We start from the raw sequence: 13,882 nt of genomic DNA, 5'->3' as shown, positions 1-13,882 counted from the left end.
AGACTTAAATTATCAGTGAAATAGAACGGGGTGCTATGAATCACATTCTCATGATGAATTTTAAAATATATTACAACTCTTGGCAACAGCCTTCCATCCCAAGGCTTGGAGCTTCAGTTCAGTTTGCATATGCACCCAGCACGTTCTGCTGAAGGACTGCTATCTTCCAAGTGGGCTTTCAACCAAGACATTTTCCCTATTGCCATTTTTGTCCAGGCTGTTTTTATGGAGAAAAATCTCTGCAACTGTTGTGGGATACACTGAAACACAGCAAGCCTCTTACATGCACTAAAACGCTCTGTTGATATGCAAAGTAAAAAGTCTGCAAAATTTGATGCAACGAGGAGACCTTAACGCAAATGAGTGAGGCAAGGATAGATTCCTTTCCGATTTTCTGGAAACTGACTTTTCTGCTTGAGATCTTTTATAAAAGAATAACCCTGTTGATATTCTTTAAAAAAATCCTCAAACTGTAGTAGTAGTACTGTAAACACAGGATTTTCAAAGTATTTGCTGCATTTGTTATGATCCAGAAAAACAGAGGGAGGAGGGAAAAGTCTTAAAAACTGCTTGAGGTTCTTAGAACTGGGCCTTCAATATGAGGCAGGTAACTTCAATAAGGTAAATTCAAATTTCAGAAGCTTATTAATTAGACTGCGGTAATGAATAGAGATTTACATTGTAGAGAGACAAGCCTGTGAACTGCAGCCTAAGAAAATCTCGTACTATCTACCGGAGCTGCTCCTCCAGCCATAGCCTGGGAAATAGGAACCCCTAGAGGTTAAATATTTAAGAATCATTTGCAGAACTTTCGCTTTTCCAATTGATAATCCATCTAGATGACCCACCACGTGAAAAGGAAATTTCATTACTGTGTATTTTATTAAATTATATTATATTCACTATAATGTTTGCTTCTTCATAAGAAAGCTATTGTTCTTTTCCTCATGCCGCCCATGCATTTGAATATTATAACATTGCCTTTACATGAAGAATTCAGTTACAATATAAATACTGCATATTTTGCCTTTATATTAAATGAGTTGCTTCTCTTCAGCCTTATAATGCCTTCTTTGCTGCAGTAAAATGGATTATGACTGAGCTTGTCTTGTAAGTAAATTTTATCAAGAACTTAATGAATATTTGAATGAATTAAAGAATATTTGTACTTTTGAATACTTGATGAGTATTTGTACTTTTTGCCATTTATATACATTGTGCTGCTTCTATTGCTATTTTAAGTATAGTAATAGCTGTTAACTTTTTGCTTTCTACTTTTGCATTGTTGAAACCTGAGAAAAATTTGGCTATGTGAATGCACAGTTGCACTTTTTACATTAATCCTGGCCTCCACTTATATCCATATGTCTTTCCTTAGTCTAGCAGATTGCACTATACAACCCAAATTTATTATTCTGGTTTCCGTTAAATTTTACGTGAACATCTGGCTGTTTGTAGTGCTCCTTGAGTGGGCTCTTGTCAGTATAGCAAACTGGTACAGTGGTTCACTGTAGTGTTTGTCATCCTATACATTTCTGTTAGATGGACCTTTTACAGTACATGCCAGATAATGTGTACTCTGGATGTTGCTGATTTTTTTTTTTTTTTCCTGGCCTAATGCTTCTAACATTTCAATTTCATACATAATGATCATTACCTTTCAGAGATATTGCCTAAGAAATCACAGTGAAATATCATATGGAGAAGAGGAAGCTCTAAAATATATCTGCATTATTAACCTATATGTTTTAAACCTATATGTTTTTATTGTGCTTATTAGAAAGCAGAGTTGCAGATTTAAGTGAATTTTATCTTTATTGAAATAAAATGATTTTTTTTCTGGTAGTAACTTTATTTTAATTGTAAATTAAATGAGCTTTTATCAAGGTTTGAGGTAAGACTTAAGGAGAACTAACTGAATGGCTGTTGCCAAAGGTCAGAGATTAGTCTTAAATGCAGCTTGCAAAGTAAATATCAGGGAAAGAAATAATGTTAAAATGAGACTTTGATGCTACGACTAGAGCTTCAGAAATTTCCGTGAACTTTATATCTTTGTAAGTACTGTATTTTCATGTCTGTGTGCTAAACTGGATATTGGTTTCGTATTCTTCACATACTCAATAACTGATACACTGGCACTTTTCAGTCCATTCATCAAAGGAAATTACCGCATGTTTTAGTGACAAAATGCATTCTTTACATGTCTAGTTAGGGTTGATTAGACACTGCTTAATCAATCTTTTTTGCTCCTAAAAATAAATAAATATTATTATTTTAGTTCCAGAATTAATATAAGAAAGTACTTTATGTGTACTCCTGTACAGTAGCCAGGACAGTTACAAGCCTATGGCATTTTAATGGGGAGTCAAAAATACCTGCCTAATGAAGAAAGAAAGTTCAACAGTAAAAATAATGTGTTTTACCATGCTTTGAGATTTGTAATGGACATCTCAAATAAGATTAATAATATAAGTTAATAAAAATAGAAGCAAATTAATAATTATTAAAATAAATTAATATAAATCAAATAACTATATTCTTTCTTGATGGGGTTGATTTAAGAATAAATTCATGGTGGTAAGATAAAACCCAGTGAAAACATGAGAGTAACAGTATGCATTTCAGTTCTGTATTGGCTTTATATTTAAAATAGGATTAATGACATCAAACTACTGCTAGTTTAGTGTTTTGAAAACATCCATATAATATGAAAACTGTAATGATTTCTTTAGGTTCCTTGTGGAATTTAATCTATGCAGTTGGTGGCACTCTGATCTAACGGCAAAAGGTAAGTGTAATTTTTTTCTTGGCCATGATGACAGTAATCACTAGAGTAAATCAGATTTTTGCAGTTCAGGTGTGTGTAAAATATTTTACATTAAATAACAGGTCTGATGACAATAGTTTGTCTCCCATGTCAGCATCCTCTTCTTTGTTAATGTTTCCCAAAATATGAGATAATTAAGGTCATCCAGTAATTAAGGTACATTAATATAAAAGAAAGGTTTAAAGAGTAGATAATGATTAAATATGTTTGTTTTAAAATGTTTCCCTTCAGTCCAGAAAAGTCTTTGTGAATAAAGCAATTACACTAGCTTTTTTCTGCTTATAATATACCTTTTCTAGAGCTGCTGTAATATGAGGGGTTATTGTGCTGGAAAATGCTATTGCAGCAAAAGTCCCGAGGAACATGGTCACCTGAATATAATTTCATACAAAAATAATTTTTAGGGCTTAAGGTAGCAAATGTCAGGCTACTGCCTAATATATTGTAGATGCTGTGTGAGGAGAAGGGGAGGTTGATATGTGTGTCTGCTGGAGGTGAAGATTTGGTAAGGGTCTTCTGGAAATTGAGATGAAGGAGCTTAATATAGTCTTTCCCGTCCTGATGTGAACTGTACGCTGCATTGCAGCACTGGAGCCTGTTCTTCTTTTACATGAACAATGAGCCTGATGTAGAGTAGATGCTCACAAACAAATGAAGCGTCACGTGAGCCAGCCAGACACTATTTGCTTATAGGGCTTCTTCATAACTAGCAGTGCCTAAGCACGTCTTCTAAAAAAGACTGACTTTCCAGTGATTTCCTAACCATGATTAAAAACGTCTCTTGCACTGATGGTTGTGAAGGGCAATAGGGTTTGCTGTGCTAGACCCAGAAAATGCAAACCTGTTCCTTATTTCTGAAGAAGAATGACAGGTATGCCAGTCTTGGTCCCTGGTGTTTGCAGAACAGTGCAATGCGGAATGAGTAGGGAATGGGTAACTTTTTTAGATATTTTTTCAAGTGTACTGTACAAATATGCCTTAATATATCCTGATGTGAAATTTCCAATGACACTTGTATTTTATGTTAAGGAAAATATCCTTTAAAGACAGCATCCCTCATCATCTCATGAAAATGAATGTCTGTTCTGTATTTTTAAGCATATACTAACTACAGCAGACAGGCATTAATAATAAACTCACAATCTTTCTTTTCTCTAATTTAAAGCTATCATTACAGCATTTCAACAGACAAGCATGATTGAGGGATTTTAATTCATGTTTTGGTTGAAAGTGAAGTTTTAACTTCACAATTCACTTACTCCATTTCTTTGATGCGTAAGAGTATTGAAAATACCCCCTCACTGTGCTTATTGGAATATAATCACTTTTATGGTAGTGTTTCCCACTTCCAATCTGATTAAGCAGCAAGTGATGGTTGTTTGGAGGCCAACACGTGTTAGCAAAGCAAGAGAGATTTCACAAGAGAGAAGTCAGCAGGAGAGAAAAACACATGCTTTAGTAAGTTCTTCTGTAGATACTTCATTAATATGAAGAGTTGTAATAATTATGACTGTACTTCATGAAATTAAAACAACGCTCAACAGAACTCGGGAAAAAAAAACAAAACAAACAAACAATTCCTCTAATGGGGAAATTACTCCCTGACACTAATAGAATATCACATATTATGGATCCTAGAGGGTCCCCACACACCTGCCAAGTTACCAAGTCTTTATATGAAAAATACTTCTGCTCAAGGTTTTGTAGTCTCAGTCACAATTGTAAATGAGAGAGAAGAAACCGATGCTCTAAATCTTGGGCAACCCCATCATCTTCTGGATTCTAAAGAAGTGCTGGAATCTGATAGCTGTGGATCTCTGGCAGTCTCTTTGTTGCACAAGCCATATGTTAATACAAGTGAGGGTAGACCCAAAATACAGGTGATAAATTTCAGTCATTCTTTGTGACAGATAAGGAGAGGGAAAAAAGAAAGGGAGAAGATGTGGTAGAGTGAGTCAGACAATTCTTAAGAAATGCTAAACTGCTAAATATGTCACAACCATAGTGAAAATGTCAGAAATAACGAAACTTCTCTGACAAAGTTTAGCAACTTCCTTGAGATCTGTGCTTTTGGGGGAATATTTTTAAGTTATATACAAGAATTATGAACAGTTGAGAAGTGCATGTCCTAGAGCATGATTGCAAATGCAGTTTTGCTCATTCCTCTGGCACTGTGCAATAGATACACCACTGGCTCTGAAATAGATTATCTTGAATGGAAGATCTGTTGAGTCCAAGAGCCTGTTTAGTGTAGTCTATTTTTGTCATACCTTGTCTTGTTTTCTCACTTAGTAATTAGTTTAAGATAGGCTTAACATTTGTGCTGATGTGCAAGCGTATCTCTGTTAAGGAAGAATGAAGGGGTGGGGAGGAAAATGAAAGGGAATGAGGGAGAGACATTGTCTGACAGGTACATCAGCGTGAGAGTCAGAAGAGCTGCCTTCAGTTCCCATCTTTGTTGCTGTCCTGTAGTTTGACCTTGAACCAGTTTCCATGCTTCTCGATTACCTCAATTTCCCAATCTTTAAGATGTAAATAGCAATGTTTACTTTTCCCTTTCACTGTAGGGGCTTCATATTGAAGTGTTATGGAGTCTTAGTTATTGCTATTTTGGGAAGCAGATAACACGCACTAGTTCTGGGCAAAGTAAGGCTTCTGCTTCCCACCCTCAGAGTTATTCTAACTGATGAAACTCTGCAAAGATCCCCAAGATGTAATCCAATAAAGTGTTTTGGCTTTAGTAAAATGTACCACAATTTAGTAATTAAATAAATGCACCCCTCCATACGTAAATATTAGTGGTGTACAGCATCTCTGAAATAATAATCATGGTTAGTTCATCTTGAATTTACGGAGAAAAGTAAAAGCTTATGCATAAATGTAACATAGGTTGGTGATGGCTAAGCCATTAATAACTACTTTAAGAATTCCATCTTACAAAATTACATTCCATAGATAATTTTTTTTTTTTCTTAATTGAAAAAGTAGTGTTATGCACTGCCTAGGAAATCTCACAGGGTGGCAGAAGCTGAGTAACATTTCCGTTCGCTGGGAGCTCTGTAAAACTGCATCTCATGTTGTTCAGAATTTTGTGTGCTGTTCTTCCCGTGTTAACATCAAGATATTTTTTCCTGTGCCTATAGCGCAGAGGTTGAAACAAACCCTAGAGCCCTGTGATACTGAATATCCAGCTTTTGTTTCTGAACGCACTATAAAGGAGACCACGGGGACTATTGCTTGCGATGACTGTTTCAAGTAAGCCCTTTCAATTTTTTTTATACAACTGTTTGTAACAAAGCAGTAAAACTGAAGTATTCAAGGTTTTGTTGAAGAACATAGAAGCATCTGTTCTGTTTTATCTTATATAATGACCTCTGTTAGGGTATCATTTCTCTCATTACAGGGGTCGTTTAAAAGTTGGATGCTCTTAAGTTAAAGAACTTGCTATTATTTTCTACCAAAAAAAAATGTAAAACCGGTAGCAGGTTATGCTAATTTCAAAGAATATTGAATGTTTTAAGACTTTTCCTGGACGTAGGCAGCATTCTAAGGGCATATTCTGTAAAGATTTAGATACAAAAAGGTTAAAGCTATTAGCTCTCCTATACAGGAGTGAAACCTTGCAGGAAAGGTTAGAAGTTCCCTTGTGGTACAATGAGATCTGGTTGTTTACTTGAATGCCAAATGGTGTGTCCTTCTTGGAATTGTTAGGCTGAAAGAGTGGGAGAGGATTAAATCTGTCCTCCAAACTTTCAGTGCTGGGAAGCTGAGTTACCAGTATCAAATCTCACCTGTCAGTGCTGCAACCTTGTCAGTTCTACCAGAACTACTGTAAAGTTGCCCCTCAGAGGGTTAAAAGGAGACAAAGACTTCAGCCTGGCTTTCCTCTTTCATGCTGAAAACATCTTTTCTCTGCATTTAGTGCCTATGTGCAGTGAGATTTTTACTGTACTTATGGCACATTTTAATTGAAGAATTGTGTAGGTATTTATGCAAATTTCTGAACTTCACTGAGTCTCTTAATTGGATTTCCTTTATGGTTAGAGGTCATTATCACAAAGGGTATTATTATTTACAGCAATAATTTGTCTATCGATATAAATGTCAGGAAGAATTTACACATTGAAAAAAATTGTCACAGTTCTCCCTTTCTAGACTAAATCAATGTGCAATTAGTAAATAAATGTGAAAACTCTTTGAAGTCAATAGAGCTTCTGGACTTGCCTCTATGTTTTCTCCTTGATATCTTCATTGTTTTAAAAGAAGAAGTAGGAGTAAGTTCACTGGAGGTATGCTCTAAGTACTAATATTCACTTTTAATCTGCTGCTGAACAACTTTGAATTATAAGGAAGTTATTAAGGTGTAGCATGAATAATTTGTTTTGTATGGCTTTGTGGGATAGAAGTACAGAAATGTTTGTAAATTGATCCTAGGGAACCCTTAGAGTGTAATAATAGCTCCCACTATCTGAAAGGTACAAACTCAACAAAATCAAACCATGATTTTCCACTTGACATATCAAATACAATGAATGGTACACAGCCGCAAGTCCTCCATGCCAGTATTGTAGGAGTCAAGCAACCTTATTTTGTGATCATTTAGCAGATTACTGAGAAGTTGTGTGTTAAATTATCATACATATCTGATGTTTACATATTGCAAACAGACATGATTCCATGAAAAGAAGATTAATTTAACAGGACTAGTTTTTCTCAAAGGAATGCAGATTTCAGTCTCTTTTCTTAGGTAACTTCAGGTCAAAGGAAATAACTTTCAAAAATAACACAATTCTGCAATACTTGGACAGCACTGAATTGGAAACTGAGTTTAGTGAAAATTATAGTATTTCAAAAATAATGCGCTAAGATCTTTTTCATAGAAAAACATCTTGTGTTCCACAGTGGAACAAAAAAATAAAAGCAAACCCTGTAAGTTAAAAACTGATCTCAAGGCACCCATTATTTTTCTCCACAAGCAATGGCAAAACCAAAAGAAATAGTCCAGAAGAAGTATTAGACTCTCATGGGAAAGTTCTTCGTTATACCATTTACCCACTGTCATTAACAATCTACAAATTGCATCTAAGATTGCAGACTGCATTGGATTCCAAATATTTTTGTTATAAGCCAGGACACTTTCCCGCAGAACAGCTAAGGAATTTGACCCGAAGTCCTTTGTAGACCTACATCTTCTGACCCAGTTTTCTGTTTCACGGCCTCAGTACCAATAAGTATTTTTGTAAGCAAGTGTATTGCTTAATACTTGTAATTTAAGAATGATCAGTTCAAACAGTCAAAATTAAGTTTCAACCTTGTATACACTGAGACTTGAACTGACACTGTGTTCAGTTAATCTGCGTGGCATTTGTTGCGTACTAGGTTCTCAATTCCAGTCCCTTTGAGTCATGGGATTACTTTTGGTGTCCTCCTTGGATCATGTAGGAGTATCATTTGATAGGAATGGTTGGACTCGATGATCCGGTGGGTCTCTTCCAACCTGGTGGTTCTATGATTCTATATTATAGGTTAATCTATGATGCATACTTTCAAATATTGATTACAAATAGAGAAATATATTTGTAAATAGCTGGCTGTACACCCACTCTAATTTTGCAAACCTATTTGAAATACACTGCAAAAGTCAGTATATCATGAACAGGCTTGCAAAGAAAAGTTGAGCAAATCCTCTGCTTCAAGAAAGTTTGTGTCACAAAGTTGTTTATTGAAGTCACTGTCTTTTGTTCCTACAGTGTCAGTCACTACTACAGAGCCCTTGTCTGAAAAAAAATAAGACTAAAACCAGTCCCTTAGCAGAAGTAAAAATCCTGACTGATGTTAATTGAAACCATATAATGTTACTGAGATAAGATGTTTCGGAGCACAAATACTGTGTTACTGCTAACAAAGTCACAGTCAAAATCAACAAGAGCACACAGTGAGAGTTGGAGACTGTTTTATTCCATGTGCATTTGCTGTTACTGATCTTATAGAAAAACTCTGCACATCACAGTTACCGAAGGTAACAGCAACCCTAGTTATGCCAGCTAAATCTTGTTCCTATAAATGTTTCCAATCATAATTTTTAATCATGGGGGCTTGGACTTAAAACACAAAGTATCCTCACAAATAAATCACCCAGTAGAAAGGACTACATGCTAATTACTTTGTAAATAGCTGGCTTACCTCTTCAGCCATCTCTGAAAAATTACTTAGTCAATGGAAGGGCACATATGCACTTGAGCAAACTTTGAGTCAGGCGCTAAATGTATACAGACATATGAAATATACTCACTGTATGTAAACTTATATCTTGCTAGCAAAAAATAAATGCTACTTTGGGATAATTTCAAATGTTTAAAAACAATTTTCAAAAATATAGGTTTTATTAAGAAAGCAGGAGCCTAAAAGAAAATAGGAATTAATGCAAGAATGTCATTAGGGTCAGGGTTTGGCTATCCCAACCCATAATTTGTTGTTATTCAATATCTCGATGATTATTAAATTAATCTGTTATTTAAACAGCAATCAAAACCAAGTCAACCTATGTTTTCTAAGCACTATCAACAGGGCAGAAAACCTGGGATTTCTTAAAAGATCTGAAATGCTTTCATGTTTTCCAGTTAGCTATTCTCTTTTGTAGCAAAAAAAAAAGAAATTAAAAAAAAATAGAAAAAACCCATTACTTCTGAAAACCTACGTGATAGACTGTTGGATGTTCTGTGGCAGCTTGGGTGTTGGGAATAGTTAATTACTAAAGAGAAATGTTTCTTTATCAATGTTGACTGGCACTCTTTCTGTTGAGTCAGAACTACACCAATGCCAAATGCACTTCATATGGGTTTTAAAGGCATTGTGCTGCTCAGAGGTGTGGTTTTGACTAAATATTAAATTTGAAGTCTTTGGCTAAATAAGGATATCAATGCTGCTTGCAGCTTTCTGAGGTATTGCCCCAATGTGTAAGCCAATTTTTAACACAAGTAAGCGTGTCAAAGTTCTACAGCGGTTCTTGCTGGTTCCATTACCAGTTTTTGCTTTCTGGTGATCTCAGTGTTGCAATTTAATTGCTGATTCTTAAGAAGCACTCAAAATGTCTACAGAAAGCATCCTTAGCAATACAAAGTTGTTGTTACAAAAAATAGAAAGAATGATGGCTGTTAGAATATTTGACAGAAAAAATTACTTGATAGTTTTAGTATAACCACTCATCTGTTTGTATAACAAACAAACAAAAGTTTTCTCCAGTGCAAATCTCATTTTTGCATGAAAATTCAGATGTTTTCATTTAGTTTGTTTAGGAATATACCATTAATTTCAGCATTAACTCAGGCTGCTGTGAGTGTGGGTATAGATCTTCTATAGGCACAGTAACTTACTTACCTGACTGTTTATACATTAAGTAGGTATTTTCAAATTTCTAAGTTGCAAGGAACCATTTGAGTGCATATTTGCCAGAAGAGCAAACTCTAGAAACTGTGCCTATACAAATCAGGCAGCAATTGCTTAGTCAAATGCTTAAAAATCTGCCCTTTTAACCTCTCCTGTACACGTGTTATGATGTACTGGACTTGGATGCAGATCAAAAACTTGGCCTTATTTCCAGTGACCCAGGGAGCAAGGCCCCCTTCTCTTTTAATTACAGTACTCCTGGGTCCCCAAGGTCAATAGCAAAACCCCAGAGAAACTGTTTTGTTCCTAGTTGATTTTTGGTGCACAATCTTAAGACCCACACATTAAAAAGTAAATCTGAGAAAGGTGTATTTCACGAGGGAAGCGTGTAGCTATGATCAGCCTAACCTTGGGGAAGACTTATGTGTGTGTTCTAATTATGCAAGATGACAGTAAGTGTTCCATTTACTTTGTTATATGTCGCATGTAATTTGCCTCTTAAATTGATAGGAACTGCTTATTTCATTAAACACTGTCACCTGTATTATATATATTGGGCCATTGGAGTGTTAGTAAGCAGGCAATTATTTAACAGGGGAAATCACCATCAAACCAAATGATTTCTCTTGCTTTCTTATAGACTGGGCGTTTGAGTGCTGTTCCTTGTCAATAAAAAAGTGTAAATGGCAGTGGGATTATCATTCAGGATGACACTGAACCCTTCTTGTGGATTTATACTTACAAATTTCAGAGTTGTCTACTGAATGCGCTTATTTGGCAGTAATAGAAAAATAACCGTACAAATTAAATTCAGATTGTTCAGAGAATGAGTATTAGTGTTGGGAATGATGCAATCTACAGACATGAAAATGGTAATGGTTTTTAAAAACCATTTAATCTTGAGACATGCTACCATTTGCTAAAATATTTCTGCATTTCTTTCTCAGTAAAAGCTTGCCGAACTGTTACATTTGATTGTGTTTAAAAAGTGTAAATAAATACACGGTTCAATTTACCATGAAATAAATAATCATTTGCCTTTTCAGATGTAGTTAGTTTACTTCTAAACAAACCAACTTGCCACATGAAACAAGAAAAGCGTCAAGGGCCAGTTTCTTTTCATTTGGAGCTCTATCTATGTACGTCAGATTTACTGGAGTAGTTTGGACAGTAAATTATAGTCAGTATTCTAGAGAACATTTTGGGTTGTGTTCAGTTTACTCCATCCATCTTATAGAAGCCCGAAGAAAAACAAATGTTTTCTATATTTCGTAGAATGAATAATAGAATCATAGAATAGTTTGGGTTAGAAGGGACCCCAAAGCTCATCCAGCTCCAATTCCCCTTCCATGGGCATGGACACCTTCACTTCAGGTTTCTGAAAGCCCCATCCAACCTGGCCTTGAACACCTCCAGGGATGGGGCATCTATGACTTCTCTGGGCAACCTGGGCCAGGGCCTCACCACCCTTACAGTAACATTTAATCTAAATGTCTCCTCTTTCAGCTTAAAACCATTCCCCTTGTCCTGTCTCTGCCTTCCCTTGATAAAGAGCCTCTTCCCAGCTTTCCTGTAGGTCCCTTTTAATATTTCACCATATTTTGTTTCGAGTGTATTTTTTTACAAGCTTACTTTTTCCGTAACTGTGCCAAGTACACGTGTGACAGCATGGAAGTGGTTTTGACCTATGCCCACACGTGTGCTATAGTCAAACTGCTCACTGCTGATCTTGGCAGTGTTGAACACATCTTCATCTCTGAGGGCTTGCTTAGATGTTCATAGAGTATCTTCAAGGGAAATTCAGTATTTTACGTACTCGGCAGATAATTCTTGAAGTCTCAAAAAGAAGAATCTTAGTCTACAGAGTAATCTTGCACCTCTGTTTTGAATATCAGGTCTTCTGAACTTTCGGAGTATTTATGAGTGTCAAAAAGTCTTCATATTTGTGGCAACAGCAGTAATGGTAGAAACTTATGGCAGCTAAAACCCCAAAACACTAGAAGATTCCAGAAGATTTTATTTTTTCCTGTTCTTTCCTTGTAAAAAGTATCACATTATGTAATTTAAACTGCTAGAATTGTTTATGAGAGGCCTTTATGCTTAGTTTAAAATCCTTTATTGTGTGTTACCCACACATCTCCAATTGTATGCTGAGTAACTTCCTCTTCACTCCAAAGGCGACAGTGATTATAATGTTTGACATGCAGGTGCAATTTAAAGTCCTTGCATGGGCAATTTAACTTTACCCTTTGATAGACTATATTTTGAATGACCAGTTCAGGAAACACTTTAAATTACTATTTTCATTTAAGAAAATAGGTATATGAAATAATAGGGCAAGACGTATACAAGTTACCAGGCGAGTATGTGCTTGCTAGTCATTAGTTAACAATCCTCTGGACAGTTCTGAAGTTGGTGGGGATTTTTTTTTTGTTTGCTTGTTGTTTTTGTTTTTAAATAGACAAAGATTTTCAGTATTGCTTTTTTGTTTTGGAACTTTTTAATGTGCGTATTGAATTCAGGAGCATCATGGCTGTTTATACACAGAATGCCACCACACAATTTAAACAGTCTTTCATTATTATTCTCAATTTCTTTGTCAGAGCGTTCCCCCCAAAAATCAAAACCTTGCATTTTGGTTGCTTAGTTGACAAAATGATGCAAATCTGAATTTGGATTCTCTCTCTCAGTTTGCTAGGCATTGTAATAGTCATAAAATAGCTAACAACTCATCATAAAAATTGAAAAAAATCATTATGGATCGAAGGAGAAAAAGCAAATTTAATGTAAAAAAAAAAATCTGACCATAGTAATCTTTTTTCAAAGGACGTTTTAATGGCAAAGGTTACCTATTGTATGAGAGGGGACTCTATAGAAGGAAGCGGAAGATGAAATGTGCAGTGGTATTTTCTTGCAGATGTGTGCAACTTCTCCATTAGGTGACTTCATAGCACTGACTCTGTGGTTCCATCTGTAAGTAGTGCAAAATCTTGGAGGCATATGGGTCAACTTCCTATCAATTTGGTCTGTTAATATCGTCTTTCATTTCACTGTAGATTTTTTTTTGACAAGTAGGATGAGATGTGCACTCTCTCTCAACTTCCCACTTGCTTACTTACGTCTTCCAAATCAGCCTAGAGCTTTTTTCATAAATAAAACTTCATCATGGGAAGATGGTGATCTTACCCATTCACTGTTCGTAGTTAAGCTCAGCAGTGTTATAAAATGTAAATATTACCACCACTTGAAAGTCACCATAATTTTACAGTTTAAACAAGCAGTTATAAATATTAAGCAAATGATAGATAGTAGCCGACAATGAACGGATGCTTTTTAATGAGAGGAGATTTTAAAAGTTCCAGGAATGCTATAATATGTTGAGCGGAGTAGGCATGGCTTGAAATAGGAAAACTTACTAAAATTGGAAGACATTGCAGTGATTTTTTTTTTAAAGCTAGACACACTTGTGAAGAATTGCAATCACTAGGAAATTCCCTTCAGCTTATAATATTTTCATATTATATTATAGTCTGATGAAAAATGAAACTAACGTGACTTTCACCTCTGTGCATTTAGCACTTCTCTTTATAAAAGGATTTGAGTACTTAATAGCTATTTAATAGCCTTTAACTTGGAAAAACAATATGAATCTTAAGATTTGAGTGCCAT

At 35.4% G+C, this 13,882-nt stretch overlaps 1 protein-coding gene across 6 annotated transcripts in view; it reads left to right on the top strand.

Moving 5' to 3' along the window:
- Nucleotides 1–13,882, top strand: part of CACNA2D3 (calcium voltage-gated channel auxiliary subunit alpha2delta 3) — a 335,791-nt gene that overhangs the window by 312,329 nt on the left and 9,580 nt on the right. For 2 of the 6 annotated variants that reach the window (XM_069866081.1, XM_069866080.1), the window contains 3 exons: nt 1,058–1,110; nt 2,733–2,788; nt 5,971–6,082. In XM_069866081.1, the coding sequence (XP_069722182.1) occupies nt 1,058–1,110; nt 2,733–2,788; nt 5,971–6,082 (221 nt within the window). Of the gene's footprint in view, nt 1–1,057; nt 1,111–2,732; nt 2,789–5,970; nt 6,083–13,882 lie in introns of those variants that run through there. The other 4 variants (XM_069866082.1, XM_069866083.1, XR_011338221.1 and 1 more) reach the window with 3 other exon arrangements.

This window comes from Phaenicophaeus curvirostris, chromosome 11 (assembly GCF_032191515.1).
Source record: "Phaenicophaeus curvirostris isolate KB17595 chromosome 11, BPBGC_Pcur_1.0, whole genome shotgun sequence".
NCBI classification, from domain to species: domain Eukaryota; kingdom Metazoa; phylum Chordata; class Aves; order Cuculiformes; family Cuculidae; genus Phaenicophaeus; species Phaenicophaeus curvirostris.
This window is presented reverse-complemented; position numbering and strand designations above follow the sequence as displayed.